This window comes from Somniosus microcephalus, chromosome 30 (genome assembly GCF_052327205.1).
Source record: "Somniosus microcephalus isolate GS21.2 chromosome 30, FLI_Smic_1.0, whole genome shotgun sequence".
Lineage (NCBI taxonomy): Eukaryota > Metazoa > Chordata > Chondrichthyes > Squaliformes > Somniosidae > Somniosus > Somniosus microcephalus.
The window spans coordinates 2,708,254-2,730,105 of record NC_141016.1 but is presented as its reverse complement, the minus strand read 5'-3'; the positions used below and the strand labels follow the sequence as shown (position 1 = coordinate 2,730,105).

The 21,852-nt window shown below is 49.2% G+C and overlaps 1 protein-coding gene across 1 annotated transcript in view; it reads left to right on the top strand.

The window, feature by feature from the left end:
- The window catches only part of xpo7 (exportin 7), a 120,555-nt gene that overhangs the window by 28,536 nt on the left and 70,167 nt on the right, over positions 1 to 21,852 (top strand). Inside the window, exons 2-3 of the mRNA XM_085970895.1 lie at positions 3,386 to 3,532; positions 19,579 to 19,672. Coding sequence (XP_085827021.1) covers positions 3,386 to 3,532; positions 19,579 to 19,672 — 241 coding nt within the window. The remainder of the gene's footprint in view (positions 1 to 3,385; positions 3,533 to 19,578; positions 19,673 to 21,852) is intronic.

Here is a 21,852-nt window from a genome sequence, read left to right as displayed (position 1 = left end):
TTTACCCCCATGGAGCCCACAGCGGAAATCTCATTACCCCCCATGGAGCCCACAGCGGAAATCTCATTACCCCCCATGGAGCCCACAGCGGGAATCTCATTACCCCCCATGCAGCCCACAGCGGAAATCTCATTACCCCCCATGCAGCCCACAGCGGAAATCTCATTACCCCCCATGGAGCCCACAGCGGAAATCTCATTACCCCCCATGGAGCCCACAGCGGAAATCTCATTACCCCCATGCAGCCCACAGCGGAAATCTCATTACCCCCCATGGAGCCCACAGCGGAAATCGCATTACCCCCATGGAGCCCACAGCGGAAATCTCATTACCCCCCATGGAGCCCACAGCGGAAATCTCATTACCCCCCATGCAGCCCACAGCGGAAATCTCATTACCCACATGCAGCCTACAGCGGAAATCTCATTACCCCCATGGAGCCCACGGCGGAAATCGCATTACCCCCATACAGCCCACGGCGGAAATCTCATTTACCCCCGTGCAGCCCACGGCGGAAATCTCATTACCCCCATGGAGCCCACAGCGGAAATCTCATTCCCCCCCATGGAGCCCACAGCGGAAATCTCATTATCCCCATGGAGCCCACAGCGGAAATCTCATTATCCCCATGGAGCCCACGGCGGAAATCTCATTATCCCCATGGAGCCCACGGCGGAAATCTCATTATCCCCATGGAGCCCACGGCGGAAATCTCATTACCCCCCATGGAGCCCACAGCGGAAATCTCATTACCCCCCATGCAGCCCACAGCGGAAATCTCATTACCCCCCATGGAGCCCACAGCGGAAATCTCATTACCCCCCATGGAGCCCACAGCGGAAATCTCATTACCCCCCATGGAGCCCACAGCGGAAATCTCATTACCCCCCATGGAGCCCACAGTGGAAATCTCATTACCCCCCATGGAGCCCACAGCGGAAATCTCATTACCCCCATGGAGCCCACAGCGGAAATCTCATTATCCCCATGGAGCCCACGGCGGAAATCTCATTACCCCCCATGGAGCCCACAGCGGAAATCTCATTACCCCCCATGGAGCCCACAACGGAAATCTCATTGCCCCCCATGGAGCCCACGGCGGAAATCTCATTGCCCCCCCCCCCCCCATGCAGCCCACGGTGGAAATCTCATTACCCCCCATGGAGCCCACAGCGGAAATCTCATTACCCCCCATGGAGCCCACAGCGGAAATCTCATTACCCCCCATGGAGCCCACAGCGGAAATCTCATTACCCCCCCCCCCCCCCAATGCAGCCCACAGCGGAAATCTCATTACCCCCCATGCAGCCCACGGCGGAAATCTCATTACCCCCCATGGAGCCCACAGCGGAAATCTCATTATCCCCATGGAGCCCACAGTGGAAATCTCATTATCCCCATGCAGCCCACGGCAGAAATCATTGTGGGGTTTGGTAGCAGAGTGGTGAAGTCACTCGACTAGTAATCCAGAGGCCTAATGATCCACAGACATGAGTTCAAATCCCACCACTGCCGCTGGGAATTTAAATTCAATTTAATAAAAAAAACTATTATACAGTAATGGTGACCATGAAACTACCAGATTGTGGTAAAAACCCATTTGGTTCACTAATGTCCTTTAGGGAAGGAAATCTCCCATCCTTACCCGGTCTGGCCTATATGTGACTCCAGACCCACAGCAATGTGGTTGACTCTTAACTGCCCTCGGAAATAGCCCAGCAAGTCTCTTCTCCGAGGCAATTAGGGACGGGCAATAAATGCAGGCCTCGCCATCCCGTGAATGAATTTATAAAAACTACCCCCAAGCAGCGCACAACTGAAATCTCATTACTTCCATTGCACTTTTCACAACCTCAGGATGTTCCAAAGCACTTAACAGCCAATGAATTGCTTTTCTGCATTGTTATGTAGGCGCACACAGTAAGATCGGAACAGCAAGCGAGATAAATTGTCAGTGAATCTGTTTTGGGCAGTGTTGGTTGAGGGAGGCATGTTGGCCAGAACATCGGGAGAACTCCCCTTCTGCTCTTCGGACAGTGCTATGGGATCTTGTGTTTCCACCTGAACAGGCAGAAAGGGCCTCGGTTTAATATCTCATCTGAAAGGTGGCACCTCCAACACTGCAGCACCCCCCTCAGTACTGCACTAGAGTTTCTGCCTAGATTATGTGCTCAAGTACATGAGTAGTGGGGCCTCAATCCACGACCTTCTTACTTAAAAGCAAGAGTGCCCTCACTAAGCCAAGGCTGACCACAAACTTGGGTTTTAAAGCTCTGTAGATTATAGCATGACAGCAAGCTTGAGAAAGGTAAGGTGTTCCACAGCTTTGTGGGCTTCGGACAGAAAATTGGAGCAGCAAAGGCTGCGATGTGTCTGGGTTTGTCGACAGCGAGGGGCTGGGGAGGAGGATTGTTAAAGTTGACCGATACTTAGGCAGAAGAATCCTAACAAGGCATGGCTCAGATATTGATCTTTGGCCTTGGGTCACACTTAACTGGGGTTTAACTTACAATAGAGGTAATTGGAGGTCCTGAGCTGTTTGGTGTTGAATCAGGTTCATGCCAGCGGGGGCACATTGCTGCTGGCACAGAAAATACATCGAAGGTGGGCCTTATCCCTTCAGCTGTGTTGGTAGGAAGATGCAATGCATTTTCCAAAACCTCCCACAAAAGAACAGTTTAACAAACCCACAGTAAATTGTTTCATAACCAAGTACCTCACAGATTTTTGGTGATGCAGTTTTGTTTGCACTGGTGAAGTTGGTGGTAAATCCTTCAGAGTCTCTAGTTTCTGAGTTACTTGGCTCTTTTACTTGTTAGGTATCAGCTGTGGCTCCATGGGTAGCACTCTCTCCTGAGCCAGAAGGTCGTGGGTTCAAGTCCCACTCCAGAGACTTGAACACAGAAATCTAGGCTGACACTCCAGTACAGCACTGAGAGCGGTACCGTCTTTCAGATGAGACATGAAACCGAGGCCCTGTCTGCCCTCTCAAGTGGACATGAAAATTCCCATGGCACTATTCGAAGAAGAGCAGGGGAGTTCTAACCGTAGTCCTGGCCGATATTTATCTCTCAACCAGATCACTAAAAACAGGTTATCTGCTCATTATCACATTGCTGTTTGTGGGAGCTTGCTGTGCGCAAATTGGCTGCCGTATTTCCTACGTTAGAACAGTGACTACACTTCAAAAGTACTTAATGGCTGTAAAGCGCTTTGGGACGTCCTGAGATTGCGAAAGACGCTGCAGAAATACAAGTCTTTCTTTGTGTAGGAACAGTCCTATAAACCTACGTCTCACCGTGTAAGTTCTGTAGTTGAGAGTCATAGAAAGCACGCCGCAGTTTACAGTGTGCTTCAATAACCAACAGCTTGTTTATCATTGCAGAGCTTAGCCCAGCTAGAGATACTGTGTAAACAGCTCTATGAAACCACTGACACATCCACTCGGCTGCAGGCGGAGAAGGCCCTGGTTGAATTCACCAATAGCCCGGACTGTCTGAGCAAATGCCAACTGCTCTTGGAGAGAGGAAGTGTAAGTACCATCGGCTGTTAACTACTATTTCTGGCGGTATTTTGTAGATAGTTCAAATGGCATTGAATTAGAAAATGGCATAAGAAAGCTTGGATTGTGAAATGGGCCATTCGCCCCACCTTGTTCACAGAAACATAGAAGATAGGAGCAGGAGTAGGCCATTCGGCCCCTCGAGTCTGCTCCGCCATTCAATGAGATCATGGCTGATCATCCAAATTCAGTACCCTGTCCCTGCCTTCTCCCCATATCCCTTGATCCCTTTAGCCTTAAGAAATATATCTAACTCCTTCTTGAATATATTTAATGAATTGGCCTCAATTGCCTTCTGTGGTAGAGAATGCCACAGGTTCACCACTCTCTGGGTGAAGAAATTCCTCCTCATTTCTATCCTAAATGGCTTACCCCTTATCCTTAGACTGTGACCCCTGGTTCTGGACTCCCCGACCATCGGGAACATCCTTCCTGCATCTAGTCTGTCTAGTCCTGTTAGAATTTTATAAGTTTCAATAAGTTTCATTCATGACTACCTCAGTCAAGGGCTCTTCTCTGCCCTTGCCCGCCCCCCCCCCCCCCCCCAGTAATGGCATGTTAGCACCTCAGCCATTTAACGCCTTGTAACCATTCAACATTGGAATACATTGTGCAATTTTCTTTTGTAAGAAGTTCACGTATGAAAGACGATTGCAATGCTTAGTATTCTGATTCATTAAAATGCAAATAATTGCAGAACATTTGACTGTCAATCATATTGTTTCCACCTGGAATCAGAAGACCAATGTCATTTGGAATGTTGGAATTCGGTACTCGGATCAGGTTGCGGTTTTGTTTGAATTTAGCGAGCTGTGCAAATCCATTTCATAGAGAATTCATCTGGCAGATGTTGTTTGATAGCAGACACCTGTGAGCTTCAAAGCTGTTTCCCATCCTCCTGCGCGATAAGGCGTCTGTTGGCTGCTGGGTTATTTTGTTCAGCTCCTTTGTGCAGATGTGTATGTCTCAGTGTTTGAGGGCTGGGCTGGGGTGGGGATGGAGGAAGATTGTTCAGATAGATTCTTCTTCATTTTGCTCTGCATGCCAGGGTCATGGGTGGGTCACTTGATCAATGAAGACAATGAGAGAGAGACCCTTGTTTGGTTGAGTTTTTTGAACGGATGTGTGTCCCTTATCCAAGGACTCTACCTTCCAGTCTTTTTCTCTTGTGCTTGTTCTCAAGCGATTGTGTGTGGGGTGCAACGAAGGTTCGCTGGATTGATTCCCGGGATGAGAGGGCTGCCCTATAAGGAGAGATTGAGTAGAATGGGCCTATAGTCTCTGGAGTTTATAAGAATGAGAGATGATCTCATTGAAACACATAAGATTCTAAGAGGGCATGGTCTCAGAATAAGGAGTCATCCATTTCGGACAGAGATGAGGAGAAATTTCCTCACTGAGGGTGGTGAATCTTTGGAATTCTCTACCCCAGAGGGCTGTGGATGTTCAGTCGTTAAGTGTATTCAAGGCTGAGATCGATAGATTTTTGGACTCAAAGGGAATCAAGGGGATATGGGGATCGGGCGGGAAAGTGGAGTTGAGGTCGAAGCTCAGTCGTGATCTTATTGAATGGGGAGGCAGGCTCGAGGGGCCTTATGGCCGACTCCTGCTCCTAATTCTTATGTTGCTTATGTTTCTTGTAGCCAGAGAAAGGCTTCTTTTTACTTGGTCTACAAGCCATGAAAGAATCTGTTTGGGGACTAATATTACTCAATCCTTATGTGGGATACTCTTTTGGTTTAGCCCGTGAAGGTGCCAAAACACCCTTTCTCCACTCAGAACATTGTTTGTATTACTGACTTCTTAGTAAATATAGAATCTGCTCCAGAGTTCATAAGACGATATTGTAGGTTGACATTTATCCTTCATTGAAACCAAGACGGTGGAAGACATGGAAATGGATTCATTAAGATGGAGAGTGAAGTAGTTGACTCCGAGACTAGGGTCCTGAATTTAAATAAAGGAAACTACAATGGTATGAGGCACGAGTTGGCTAGGATGGATTGGGGAACGTTACTTAAAGGGTTGACGGTGGATAGGCAATGGCAAACATTTAAAGATCGCATGGATGAACTACAGAATTTGTTCATCCCTGTTTGGCATAAAAATAAAACAAAAAAGGTGACTCAACCATGGCTAACAAGGGAAATTAGGGATAGCATAAGATCCAAGGAGAGGACATATAAATTGGTCAGAAAAAGCAGCAAACCTGAGGATTGGGAGCAGTTTAGGATTCAGCAAAGGAGGACAAAGGGATTAATTAAGAGGGGGAAAATAGAGTACGAGAGTAAGCTTGCATGGAACATAAAAACTGACTGTAAAAGCTTCTATAGATATGTGAAGAGAAAAAGATTGGTGAAGTCAAGCGTAGGTCCCTTGCAGTCAGAATCAGGGGAATTTATAATGGGGAACAAAGAAATGGCAGGCCAATTAAATACATACTTTGGTTCTGTCTTCACAAAGGAGGACACAAATTGTTGTGTCCGGGTATAATAAGACACAGACTGCAGGAGAAACGGTACAACAGGTGTTTACTCAACGTGGATCACAGTGGAACTGATCTGTACAGATTACTACTCAATGCTATATACAGGTGTGGTCACTGCCGGTACTGCAGTATACATGAGCTGTAAAAGATAGTTCCACTTAAAGGTATATACATTACAATTCCTCCCCTTTTAGATTAACAGTACCATAACACTCATTTAACAATTAAATATCAAACTAATTACAATTAACACTTTTAACATGCAACATTAGCTGAAAATAGTCTATATATTCAGTCTTTGGGGAGGCTTCCTGATCCTTTCTGGATAGCGCCTTTCCCGAGTCTCTTACTCTTGGTGCGGAGGCGACTCTGGCCCCCTGTCGTCGGTTGGTTCATCAGCTTCCGATGCTACTGTTTCTGGGGTAGATGCGACCTGTACGTCGGGTTCATCACCAGGTACGTATGGGCGAGGCATGGGGTTGACTTGTTCCTGTGACTCTACGATCTGGTTAGCATGGCGTCTCTCAATGCTCTCCCCAACGTCCACTGTGTACATTAGTGGGTCCTGCCGTGTGCATATTGTTCCTGGCTGCCATTTTTCTGTTCAGTAGTCGCGGGCCAAGACTGGTTGCCCTACATTGAAGCTCCTTGTTGGCTTCTCATGGATGTGCTGGAATTGCTTACTCTCAACATCTCTTCGTACGTTTGGTCTGAGCAAATCCAGGCGAGATCTTAACCTTCGGTTAAAGAACATCATGGCTGGGGCCTGGTTGGTGACTGCATGTGTCGCATTCCGGTAGGCAAACAGGAAATTGTCTACCTTGTGCTGCAGCGGAATGTTGTCATTGTACATAGCCTTTATTGCCGCCTTAAAGGTTTGTACGAACCTCTCAGCCAATCCATTTGTGGCTGGATGATACTGGGCGGATGTGTAATGCCTTACCACATTCTTTTTCAAGAACCTCCGGAACTCTTCGGACACAAACTGTGGTCCGTTGTCAGAGCAAATCTGTTCTGGCAAGCCATTCCTGGCAAAAATGGTCCGTAGGACTGCAATAGTTTTCTCCGTGGTGGTGGAGGACATTTTGATGACCTCAGGCCATTTCGAGTGCGCATCCACGGCTATTAAAAACATTGAGTCCATGAATGGACCAGCGCAAAATCAATATGCACCCGTTGCCATGGAGATGAGGGCCACTCCCATGGGTGTAGAGGGGCCTGTGGTGGTGCATTTTGGACTTTCTGGCATCCTGAGCAGCTCTTGGTCAGGTCCTCGATTTGTTTATCGATTCCCGGCCACCACACATAAGCCCTGGCTAGGCTTTTCATTTTTACCCCTCCCAGATGACCCTCATGAAGCTCATTGAACAGTCTATCCCTTAACTTGGGTGGAATTACCACTCGGGATCCACACATCAAGGTCCCCCGGCACACTGACAACTGTTCTCTCCATGTCGAGAATGCTGGCAACAGTGAGTCGCCATGTGCTGGCCATCCCTTCACCGTCAAATCATATATCCGCGACAGTGTCGGGTCATTTCAGGTTTCCTTTTCGATACAAGCGTTAGTTACCGGTAGGTATTCAACTATAGTCGAATGGAATATTTCGACAGGATCCACTGCTGGTGCTTCCTCCGCAGTAGGCAGTGGCAGGCGTGATAGCCCATCAGCATTTTCATGCTGTTTCGTGCCCTTATATTCAATCTCATAGTGGTGCGCCCCTAGAAAAAGTGACCATCTTTGTAGTCGTTGCGCAGTCATCGCCGGAACGCCCTTCTTCGGATTAAAAATGGAGACAAGAGGCTGCTGATCAGTCAGTAAGGTGAATTTCTGCCCGTGCAGATAGTGATTGAACTTTTTCACTCCCCACACTAGGCTGAGGGCCTCCCTGTCAATCTGGGCGTAGTTACGCTCGGCTGAGGTTAGTGATCGTGACGCAAAGGCTATTGGCCTCTCTGAGCCGTCCGAGAATTAGTGCGACAGCACCGCTCCAATGTCGTAGGGTGACGCATCACATGCCAACCGAATTGGTAATGCCGGGTTGTAATGGGCCAATACCTCTTTCGATGTGATTGGTGTTTTGCTCTTCTGGAAAGCTCGTCTACATTCGTCACTCCACTTCCATGGCACCCCAGTTTGCAGTAGGGTGTTCAGTGGGTGTAGTATTGAAGACAAATTTGGCAAGAACTTATGGTAGTAGTTTACCAGCCCGAGGAACGACTTCAGTTGTGACACATTTACCGGTGCTGGAGCCTTGACTACTGCCTCAATCTTCTCTGGGGACTTATGTAACCCCTCTTTATCGATAACGTGGCCACAATACGAGATCTGTTTTCAAAAAAACTCGCATTTGGGACGGTTAGCTCGGAGCCCATATTCCTGCAATCTAGTGTGCACCTGCTCCAGGTTGGCAAGGTGATCACTGTCATTTTCGCCCGTGACCAGGATGTCGTCCAAATAACACTGGGTCCCTGGGATCCCTTGCAGGACTTGTTCCATTGCCCTCTGCCAAATAGCCGGAGCTGATGCTACCCCGAATACCAGCCGGTTGTATTGGTAGAGACCTTTATGGGTGTTGATTGTGAGGTATTTTTTTGATGCTTCTTCTACCTCCATTTGCAGATACGCCTGGGCCAGATCAATCTTAGTGAAGCGTTTCCCTCCAGATAGCGAGGCGAAAATATCTTCAATCCGCGGAAGTGGATATTGTACGGTGTGAAGGACCGGGTTCACTGTTACCTTAAAGTCCCCACAGATGCGAACCTTCCTTGGTTCCCCAGGCGTGCTGCTCAATGACTTTTTCATCACAGGGATGATGGGTGTAGCCCACTCGCTCCAGTCTACCTTGGACAGTACACCTGAACGTTCCAGACTCTCCAGCTCTGCTTCGACGGCTGGGCGGATCGCATAAGGTACCGGTCTGGCCTCAAAAAGTTTTGGGCTTGCGTTTTCTTCAATTTTAATCGTCGCTGTCATGCCTTTTAGTGTTCTGAGTCCTTGCTGGAACACTTCTTTCGCGTCAGTTAGGATCTTTGACAGTCGCCCAGGTGTGATGTCGTCATCCTTTTTGTCAGCCACAGTCAGTGCCTGTATGGAATGCCAATCCAGTTGTATTTTCCGGATCCATTCACGTCCCAGTAATGGTGGTCCTCCATCTTGCAATACATACAGGTCTAGTTTTGGTGTTTCCTTACCGTTACATATAACGGTCACCCTTATTTTTCCTTTGGGGTAGACTTTTTGCCCCGTGTACGTCTTCAAAATAATTTTTGTGTCTCTCAAGGGCATGTGTGAGAATAGCCGCTCGTAGTCCCGTCGGTTTATGACTGTTAGGGCTGATCCTGTGTCCAATTCCATCTTTACCTGGACTCCTGCTATCTTGAGAGTGACCCAACTGGTTCGGTGATCCTCCGTTGTGATCACATTATGTAGTTTCAGACAACTCAGTTCCCTGCTTTCGGAGTCGTTATCACTCTTTTGTTTGTCTGAACTATTCTCCGTCATCTTATGTACCTTCTTGTACTTTCCTTTGGTAGGTTTCTTATTGCTGGTTTTCTTTCCCGACCTGCAGACTCGTGCTATGTGTCCTACTTTTCCACACTGTCTGCACACTTTGTCTTTGAACCAGCAATCATTCTGGTCGTGTGCTGTTCTGCCGCAGCGATAGCACTTCTCTGTTCCATATGACATTTCGTTTGTGCCATATTCTTGTGGTCTCTGTTGTATCTCTGCAGCGCCCCGTGCTGCTGCTTCATATGATACCGCAATGCTGAAAGCCTTTTCCAGCGTAAGGTCCTTTTCAGATAAAAGCCGTTTCTGGGTTCCTTCACTTTGAAGCCCACACACAAACTTGTCCCTTAAGGTATCTGCCAGTCCCGCTCCAAACTGGCAGTGTTTCGATAGTTTGCGCAGTTCTGTTAAATAATCAGCATTGCTTTCATCCTTATGCTGGTTCCGTTTGTGAAACTTGAATCTTTCTGCTATCAGCAGCGGTGTGGGGTTTAAATGTTCCTATAGTGTCGTTACTATTGTGGTAAACCACTTTTATCGTTACACTATAGTTATCACTGTTGTATTGTTATCACCGTTATCACTGTTGTATCACGATACGAGGTCGCCTCTTGTCGCGCTGTTATACCTGGGCTGACCACCTCCGACTCCGCCCATGGCTCCACCTACCTGCCCAGGTATAAAGGTAGTCGACTGGCTGGTATTCCTCCTTGTTGGACCCGATCACCCACGAGGGTGGGCTCTGTTATTTAGTCAATAAAAACCTTTAGTTACGTTCCTAACTCGTCGCTTTTTATTGGACGAATTGATAGGTATATCAATTTTATTGACTAAATTTTAAAGATGTCTACTACTGGCCAGCCAGAAGCCCTCCCAGAAGCACAGCCACACCAGCCGGCTTGGCTGCAAGCCCTCAAACCACCGTACCTGGATCTAAACCCACAGGCAGCAAACGCAGCCCTCAACTTCAAACACTGGCTGGACTGCTTCGAATCCTACCTGGAAGAATCCGGCGCCCCGCAGAGATCCAAACTAAGACTTCTGAACGCCCAAGCGAGCCCGAGAGTATACGCACTCATCCAGGACACGACTACGTACGAGGCCGCTATCAACCTACTGAAACAGCAGTACCGCAGCCCGGTAAATTACATGTACACCAGGCACCTCCTAAGATCCCGCCCGCAACAGCCAGGAGAGTCTGTAGCTGAATTTTTACGGGCGCTAAGAGCACTCGGCAGGAACTGTGACTTTAAAGCGGTGACGGCTGTTGAAAATACGGAAGATAATATCCGCGATGCCTTTGTGAAAGGCCTACGGTCCGACTACTCACGGCAAAGACTGCTTGAAGCTAAAGACCTCGACCTGGACAAAGCTGAAGCCCTCGCTCTCTCCCTGGAGGTGGCCCATCAGGACCAGGAGGCGTTTTCCAGGTACTGCTCGCGACCCTGGGACTCGGGCCCGACCCCTACCGCAATACCCTTCGCAGCGCCGCCCCCGGGACCTACCTCAGCGTCGGCGTCCCGGACCCGACCGGGCCCGCCACCCCCGGTACCGGCTCCGACATCGGGCACCCGCGATCGGGCCGCCGGCTGCTTCTTTTGCGGCCAGGAGAAGCACCCGAGGTCGCGCTGCCCAGCCAGGAACTCTACCTGCACAACCTGCAGGAAGAAAGGCCACTTCTCTAAGGCCTGCAGGAGCGGATCTTCAGAGGCCAGCAGTGCCTCATGCGAACTGTGGGGGCGGCCATCTTCTTTCACGGCAACTGAGGCCAGTATCCCCACACGTGAGTCATGGGGCGGCCATCTTTGATCAAGGCAACCGACCCCAATAGTGCCTCATGTGAGTTATGGGGGCAGCCATCTTCTCCGCCATTTTGTCCTACCTCGTGGGAGACGCCATTTTACCCACCACGCCCGACTGCCACCGGGCCCCCGGACCCGACGACCGCCTCGCCCGCAGACGACAACGACTCGCTTACCTACACGCTAGCCTCCGTCACTCTGGATCAAGCCCGCCCACACCACCTGTCCAAGTCGATGATGGACATCAAAGTAAACGGCCACGCCACGACCTGCCTGTTCGACAGCGGAAGCACGGAGAGCTTCATCCACCCAGACACGGTGAGCCACTACTCCCTCCCTGTCCTGCCAACGCGCAACCGAATCTCGATGGCATCGAGGTCCCACGCCACGGACATTAGCGGCTACTGTGCTGTGACCTTGTCGGTTAAGGGTACAGAGTATAAAAACTTTAAACTCCTCGTCCTCCCCCAGCTCTGCGCTGCCGTCCTACTAGGGCTGGACTTCCAATCCCACCTCCAAAGTGTAACCCTAGCATACGGTGGACCCCTCCCCCCACTCACAGTCGACAACCAGCGAAGGTTAAACCGCCCACCGCGTAACACCTGCAGCCTATCCACCCTCAAGGTGCCGCCACCTTCCCTGTTCGCTAACCTCACCCCCGACTGCAAACCCGTCGCTACCAAGAGCAGGCGGTACAGCGCTGGGGACAGAGCTTTCATTAGCTCTGAGGTGCAGCGTCTCCTGAAGGAGGGCATCATCGAGGGGAGCAACAGCCCCTGGCGTGCCCAGGTCGTGGTCGTTAAGACCGGCGATAAAAATCGCCTGGTCATCGACTACAGCCAGACCATAAACAGATACACCCAGCTGGACGCATACCCCCTTCCCCGCATATCTGACATGGTCAATCAGATTGCACAATACCGCGTATTCTCGACCATCGACCTTAAGTCGGCCTACCACCAACTCACTATCCACCCCGAGGACCGCCAGTACACCGCCTTCGAGGCGAATGGGCGCCTATACCACTTCCTTAGGGTCCCCTTCGGTGTCACCAACGGGGTCTCGGTCTTCCAAAGAGAGATGGACCGGATGGTTGACCAGAACGGACTGCAGGCCACATTCCCCTACCTAGATAACGTCACCATCTGCGGCCGCGACCGGCAGGACCACGACGTGAATCTGGAGAAATTCCTCCGTACAGCCCAACGGCTGAACCTCACCTACAATAAGGAGAAATGTGTGTTTAACACCTCGCGCCTTGCCATCCTTGGCTGTGTAGTAGAGAACGGACTCATCGGCCCCGACCCCGAAAGAATGCGCCCCCTCATGGAGCTACCCCTCCCCCACTGCCCTAAGGCACTTAAGAGAACCCTGGGGCTCTTCGCCTACTATGCCCAATGGGTGCCCAATTATGCGGACAAAGCCAGACCCCTCATGAAGTCCACATCCTTCCCCCTTACGGAGGAAGCGTGCGCAGCCTTCTCCCTCATTAAGGGAGACATTGCCAAGGCCACTATGCACGCAGTGGATGAGTCCATCCCCTTCCAAGTCGAGAGCGATGCATCCGACTTCGCCCTAGCCGCCACCCTTAACCAGGAGGGGAGACCGGTGGCCTTCTTCTCAAGGACCCTACAGGGCCCTGAGATCCGACACTCGTCGGTCGAGAAGGAGGCCCAGGCGATTGTGGAGGCGGTACGACGCTGGAGGCACTACCTGGCAGGCAAACGATTTACCCTCCTTACCGACCAACGTTCGGTTGCTTTTATGTTTAATAACAAGCTGAGGGGCAAAATCAAGAATGACAAGATCTTGAGGTGGAGAATCGAGCTCTCCACCTACGATTATGATATCTTGTACCGGCCAGGTAAGCTGAACGAACCCCCCGATGCTCTGTCACGAATTACATGCGCCAGCGCGCAAAGTGATAGACTTCAGACCCTCCACAACGACCTCTGCCACCCCGGGGTCACCAGACTTTACCACTTCATTAAGGCCCGCAACCTGCCCTACTCCATCGAGGAGGTCAGGACCATAACCAGGAACTGCCAGACCTGCGCCGAGTGCAAACCGCACTTCTTTAGGCCGGACAGAGCAAGCCTGATCAAGGCCACCCGCCCCTTCGAGCGCCTGAGCATCGACTTTAAGGGGCCCCTCCCGTCCTCTGACCGTAATGTGTACTTCCTCAACATTGTTGATGAGTACTCCCGTTTCCCCTTTGCCTTCCCCTGCCCAGACATGACCAGTACCACGGTCATTAAATGCCTGAACGACCTCTTCGCCTTGTTCGGGTTCCCAAACTATATACATAGTGACCGGGGCTCCTCTTTCATGAGCGAGGAACTCCGTCAGTTCCTACTAGCGAGAGGTATTGCAGCAAGTAGGACCACCAGCTACAACCCCCGAGGGAACGGCCAGGTGGAAAGAGAGAACGCGACGGTATGGAAGGCCGTCCTCTTAGCCTTAAAGTCTAAGGGCCTCCCAACCTCCCGCTGGCAGGAAGTCCTCCCGACAGCGCTGCACTCCATCCGGTCACTACTTTGCACTGCCGTTAACGCCACCCCCCATGAACGAATGTTTGTTTTCCCCAGGAAGTCGACTACGGGAACCACTCTACCAACCTGGCTGACCTCTCCGGGGCCCGTCTTGCTGCGAAAGCACGTGAGGGCCCATAAAACAGACCCCCTGGTCGAGAGGGTGAACCTCCTGCACGCCAACCCCCAGTACGCCTACGTGGCTTACCCAGACGGGCGGGAGGACACTGTCTCCTTACGAGACCTCGCACCCTCGGGCACTCCGGAGACACCACCTTTACCCCCCCCCACCACCCCCCCAATTCCAGCCCAGGTAGACGGCATGCCGGAACCCCACGAGCCTTCGCCGACCACGCAGCCACCAGCACTAACACCGGATAATGTAGCACCGCCGCTGCGACGATCGGAGAGGCTTACGAGGCCTCCGGACAGACTGACATACCAGAACTGGTAGTACACTTCACCCCGCCGGACTCAAATCTAAACAAGGGGTGAATGTGGTAAACCACTTTTATCGTTACACTGTAGTTATCACTGTTGTATTGTTATCACCGTTATCACTGTTGTATCACGATACGAGGTCGCCTCTTGTCGCGCTGTTATACCTGGGCTGACCACCTCCGACTCCGCCCATGGCTCCACCTACCTGCCCAGGTATAAAGGTAGTCGACTGGCTGGTATTCCTCCTTGTTGGACCCGATCACCCACGAGGGTGGGCTCTGTTATTTAGTCAATAAAAACCTTTAGTTACGTTCCTAACTCGTCGCTTTTTATTGGACGAATTGATAGGTATATCAACTATGCCTTCAAAACTCTTTTCCATTGGCTTTGTTGGGGTTACTAGATTTCGCAATAAACCATACGTCTTTGCACCCATTAAATTTAACAATACCGACGCTTTCTTGTCATCTGACACCTCATTTGCCTTGCAGTACACCTCTATTCGTTCGACATATGTAGTCTAATCTTCGACTTCATTGTCAAATGCGGTGATACTGCCACTTCGGCATTTTGGGTGTGGTTTAAAATGGCGTCTCCCAATGACTTAAAATGGCGTCTCCCGCGCTTTCCTTCCTCCCCCGCTGCTGCCAACGCCGCTCCCGGCGGTTCTCGTGGCAATGGCGGCGCCCTGTAGGTTTCGCGCGCTTCTCCTGCGCTGCTGCCAACGCCGCTGTTGGCGGTCATCGTGGCAATGGCGGCGCCTCGCGGGTTTCTGTGCGTCTCTCTCTCCCTCTCTCCGACGCCGCTCAGCCCCTGAACACCGGCTGCGCCCTGTGCGCTCTGCCCTCTCTCTCTCTCTCTCTCCCCCCCGTCGACGCTGCTCGGCCCTTTGCTGTGCCGCTCGGTCAGGCTGTAGCCCGCCGCTGTCCGGGAAGGGTCTGCGCATTACCTGTTGCCAGCCCGTTTCGCTGGACCGCCTCGACTGGAATGCCAAGCCTGGCTCTCGACAGCCTCCCCCGCAATTCTCGAGTCTCTGCTGGATGACTGGGCGGTTGCCTGTGGTCGACGCCCGAGTCTCTGGCCTTGACCTCCAATCCACTGATCTCCAGGAACGAATCCCCGGGAGGTGATGCAGAGTTGCAGGTAGGTTCGAACTTGCCTTGTCGCCAATGTTGTGTCCGGGTATAATAAGACACAGACTGCAGGAGAAACGGTACAACAGGTGTTTACTCAACGTGGCTCACAGTGGAACTGATCTGTACAGATTACTGCTCAGTGCTATATACAGGTGTAGTCACTGCCAGTACTGCAGTATACATGAGCTGTAAAAGATAGTTCCCCTTAAAGGTGTATACATTACACAAATAACCTCCCAAAGATGGGGAAAATAGGATCTAATGAGAGGGAGGAACTGAACAAAATCAGTATTTGTAGGGAAATAGTGTTAGGGAAATTGACGGGATTGAAGGCCGATAAATCCCCAAGGCCTGATAATCTACATCCTAGGGTACTTAAGGAAGTGGCCCTAGAAATAGTAGATGCATTGCTGGTCATCTTCCAAAATTCTATAGACTCTGGAACAGTTCCCATGGATTGGAGGGTAGCTAATGTAACCCCACTATGTAAAAAAGGTGGTAGAGAGAAAACGGGGAAAATCAGTAGTGGGGAAAATGCTTGAGTCCATTATAAAAGATGTAATAGCAGAGCACTTGGAAAACAGTGACAGGATCGGACAAAGTCAACATGGATTTACAAAAGGTCTATAATTTCCTGTTTTCTCTCTACCACCTTTTTTGAATAGTGGGGTAACATTAGCTACCCTCCAATCCATGGGAACTGTTCCAGAGTCTATAGAATTTTGGAAGATGACCAGCAATGCATCTACTATTTCTAGGGCCACTTCCTTAAGGATGTAACTGGTAGAATAGATAAGGGAGAACCAGTGGATGTGGTGTATTTGGACTTTCAGAAGGCTTTCGATAAGGTCCCTCATAAGAGATTAGTGTGCAAAGTTAAAGCACATGGGATTGGGGGTAAGGCACTGACTTGGATAGAGAACTGGTTGGCAGACAGGAAGCAAAGAGTTGGAATAAACGGGTCTTTTTCCGAGTGGCAGGCAGTGACTAGTGGGGTACAGCAGGGATCGGTGCTAGGACCCCAGCTATACAATATATTTACATGATCAAGACAAGGGAACTAGATGTAATATCTCCCAAGTTTGCAGATGACACAAAGCTGGGTGGGCGTGTGTGCTGTGAGGAGGATGCAGAGAAACTCCAGTATGAGTTCGACAGGTTGGGTGATTGGGCAGATGCAGTATAATGTGGATAAATGCGAGGTTATCCACTTTGGTGGCAAAAACAGGAAGGCAGATTATTATCTGAATGGCAATAGATTGGGAAAAGGGGAAGTGCAACGAGACCTGGGTGTCCTTGTGCACCAGTCGCTGAAGGTAAGCATGCAGGTGCAGCAGGCGGTTAAGAAGGCAAATGGTATGTTGGCCTTCATAGCGAGAGGATTCGAGTACAGGAGCAAGGATGTCTTGCTGCAGTTGTACAGGGCCTTGGTGAGACCACACCTTGAGTATTGTGTGCAGTTTTGGTCGCCTTCTCTGAGGAAGGATGTTCTTGCCATGGAGGGAGTGCAGCGAAGATTCACCAGACTGATACCTGGGATGGCAGGAATGACGTATGAAGAGAGATTGGGTCGATTAGGCTTATATTCGCTAGAGTTTAGAAGAATGAGAGGGGATCTCAGTGAAACTTATAAAATCCTAACAGGACTAGACAGACTAGATGTAGGAATGATGTTCCCGATGGCGGGGGAGTCCAGGACCAGGGGTCACAGTCTAAGGATAAGGGGTAAGCCATTTAGGACAGAGATGAGGAGGAATTTCTTCACCCAGAGAATGGTGAACCTGTGGAATTCTGTACCATAGAAGGCATTTGAGGCCAATTCATTAAATATATTCAAGAAGGAGTTGGATATATTTCCTAAAGCTAACGGGATCAAGGGATATGGGGAGAAAGCAGGGACAGGGTACTGAATTTGGATGATCAGCCATGATCTCATTAAATGGCGGAACAGGCTCAAGGGACCCAATGGCCTACTCCTGCTCCTAGTTTCTATGATTGCAAACTGTTTCAAACAGGGGGCTCCTTCTGTTCCCCGAACTTTCAAGAAGGACTGCGATGAGGACCCAGCAATCGAAGCGAGAGTCCATTCTGCTGTGGAGATTACAAGCAATTGGGTAAAGCGATTGTAATACCCAGGAATGTACCCTCTCTCGTGCTCTACTGTCTGGAGCAGGATTGAGAAGAATGACTCTCTGCTTCATCCTAACAATTTTTTCATGATGCCTCTGCATTGGTGCGGTTCAGGTAGAAGTCCAAACTTGACATTGGGATGCATAGCCAACTAGTCCAACTAGGAGCTAAGCTGGACCTGGATGTAGTTTTTGCTCAATTCAATGCATACCAGTGCTGGAAGTAACTTCACTGGTGTGCAAGCCTAAATGTATGATTCTTGTCTGACTTGGAACAGTCATTGGAGAATGCTCGTGTCTTGAGCAAGGAACTGGTTGTTCTCACCCTGGTGCAAGTCACACTATGTCTCATGAACTCCACCTGCAGTGGTATTAACCATACTCCTGGGACATTAGCCATATTGGTACATTCTGGTAGGAAGAATAAGGAGGCCACATACTACTTGGAAAATAAGTATCTAAATGGGGTGGAGGAACAGAAGGATTGAGGTGCAGTGTGTACCATCTACAAGATGCACTGCAGCACCTCACCAAGGCTTCTTCGGCAGCACCTCCCAAACCCGCGACCTCTTCCACCTAGAAGGACAAGGGCAGCAGGCGCACGGGAACACCACCACCTCCAAGTCACACACCATCCTGACTTAGAAGCATAATGCCGATCCTTCATCGTCGCTGGGTCAAAATCCTGGAACTCCCTCCCTAGCAGCACTGTGGGAGCACCTTCACCACACGGACTGCAGCGGCTCAAGAAGGCAGCTCACCACCACCTTCTCAAGGGCAACTAGGGATGGTAAATAAATGCTGGCTTTGCCAGCGACGTCCACATCCTAGAAACAAATTTAAAAAAAGACACACATCACTCAAAATAGTAATGCACGTTAATAAGGCCACTTAAAAGAAAAAGCAAACAAAATACTGGGTTTCAATTCTGGAGGGATGGAATTGAAAAGCAGAGAAGTTCTGTTAAACTTCTGTGGAACCTTGGTTAGACCACACTTGGAGAACTGTGAAGAGTTCTGGTCTCCATGTTATAAAAAGGATATAGATCACTGGTGAAGGTGCAAAAAAGATTTACTGGAATGATTCCTGAACTGAGAGGTTACTGTATATCTAGCAGGAAAAATTGAACTAGCTGGGACTCTTTTTCTCTAGAAAAGAGAAGACTGACGTCACCACTTGATAGAGGTCGTTAAGATTATGAAAGGGGTTGATAGGGTAGACGTAGAGAAGATATTTCCACTTGCAGGCAAGACCAAAACTAGGGGCCATAACTATAAGATAGTCCCTAATAAATCGATAGGGAATTCAGGAGAAACTTCTTTACCCAGAGAGTGGTGAGAATGTGGAACTCGCTGCCACAGGGAGTGGTTGAGGCGAATAGTATAGATCCCTTTAAATAGATAAATACATGAGGGACAAAGGAATGCTGCTGGAGTTAGATGACGAAGGGTGGAAGGAGGCTTGTGGGGAGCATAAATTCCCACGTGGATCTGTTGGGCTGAATGGCCTGTTTCTGTGTTGTAAATACTATGTAAAATGCAGGTTGTTCACCTTGCTGCATATTGGGATGTATATTGCCCATGGATCAGTGCAGCCAGCAATCTAAATCAAGGGCATCCCAAGCTTTGTTGTTCATGGGCTTAAACCCATGTTCGCATTGATGTGCATATGTCTCTGTGGATGCTAATAGATTCTGGTGTCCTGATTTTTAAGCATAACGATTACTGTTTCGGATTGAAAGCTGAAACTGTACACATCAATTTATGCCTTGAACTCTGGCTATTACTGAAAGCTTCTAACTCCCATTCTGGATCTAACAGACGTCACATATTCTTCATCAATTTAACACTAGTCACGAAAGTAAATAAGCAGCGATATTCTGCACAGTGCTAGTTCATTGCCACAGATGTAAAGTTCTAAGGAACCATTGCCTTTAGAAAAAACCTTTTGTTGATATTATTATTATTATTATTCCCCAGTCATCATATTCACAGTTGCTGGCGGCAACCTGCCTTACAAAGCTTGTGTCGCGAACGAACAACCCTTTGCCTTTAGAACAGCGCACCGACATACGTAAGTACGGGTCGGTCTCTCTTTTTTTCCTAGCTTTTCCTTAGGGACGCATAGGAGCCCTTTAATCTGATCTTCAATTACAAACTTTTCTGTATGGGCTGGGGCAGGGAGGATGGAGTGGGGTGTCTCCTACCGATATTGACACATTCCCGAAGGCCCTGCCATTATTAGCACCTTGCCAATACTGATACACTCATGAGACCCCCTTGCTAACACTCACGTTCTGGGGATCCTCTACAAATACTGACACACTCCTGGACACTCTGTACAAACACTGACACACTCGTGGACACACTCTACAAATACTGACACACTCCTGGACACACTCTACAAATACTGACACACTCCTGGACACACTCTACAAATACTGACACACTCCTGGACACTACAAATACTGACACACTCCTGGACACACTCTACAAATACTGACACACTCCTGGACACTCTCTACAAATACTGACACACTCCTGGACACTCTCTACAAATACTGACACACTCCTGGACACTCTCTACAAATACTGACACACTCCTGGACACACTCTACAAATACTGACACACTCCTGGACACACACTACAAATACTGACACACTCCTGGACACACTCTACAAATACTGACACACTCCTGGACACACTCTACAAATACTGACACACTCCTGGACACTCTACAAATACTGACACACTCCTGGACACACTCTACAAATACTGACACACTCCTGGACACTCTCTACAAATACTGACACACTCCTGGACACTCTCTACAAATACTGACACACTCCTGGACACTCTCTACAAATACTGACACACTCCTGGACACTCTCTACAAATACTGACACACTCCTGGACACACTCTCTACAAATACTGACACACTCCTGGACACTCTCTACAAATACTGACACACTCCTGGACACACTCTACAAATACTGACACACTCCTGGACACACTCTGCAAATACTGACACACTCCTGGACACTCTCTACAAATACTGACACACACTACAAATACTGACACACTCCTGGACACACTCTACAAATACTGACACACTCCTGGACACACTCTACAAATACTGACACACTCCTGGACACTCTCTACAAATACTGACACACTCCTGGACACACTCTACAAATACTGACACACTCCTGGACACACTCTGCAAATACTGACACACTCCTGGACACTCTCTACAAATACTGACACACACTACAAATACTGACACACTCCTGGACACACTCTACAAATACTGACACACTCCTGGACACACTCTACAAATACTGACACACTCCTGGACACTCTCTACAAATACTGACACACTCTGCAAATACTGACACACTCCTGGACACTCTCTACAAATACTGACACACTCTGCAAATACTGACACACTCCTGGACACTCTCTACAAATACTGACACACTCCCGGACACACTCTGCAAATACTGACACATTCCTGGACACACTCTGCAAATACTGACACACTCCTGGACACTCTACAAATACTGACACACTCCTGGACACTCTCTACAAATACTGACACACTCCTGGACACACTCTACAAATACTGACACACTCCTGGACACTCTCTACAAATACTGACACACTCCTGGACACACTCTCTACAAATACTGACACACTCCTGGACACACTCTACAAATACTGACACACTCCTGGACACTCTCTACAAATACTGACACACTCCTGGACACTCTCTACAAATACTGACACACTCCTGGACACTCTACAAATACTGACACACTCCTGGACACACTCTACAAATACTGACACACTCTGCAAATACTGACACACTCCTGGACACTCTCTACAAATACTGACACACTCCTGGACACTCTCTACAAATACTGACACACTACTGGACACTCTCTACAAATACTGACACACTCCTGGACACACTCTACAAATACTGACACACTCCTGGACATTCTCTACAAATACTGACACACTCCTGGACACACTCTACAAATACTGACACACTCCTGGACACACTCTACAAATACTGACACACTCCTGGACACACACTACAAATACTGACACACTCCTGGACACTCTACAAATACTGACACACTCCTGGACACTCTCCACAAATACTGACACACTCCTGGACACACTCTACAAATACTGACACACTCCTGGACACTCTCTACAAACACTGACACACTCTGCAAATACT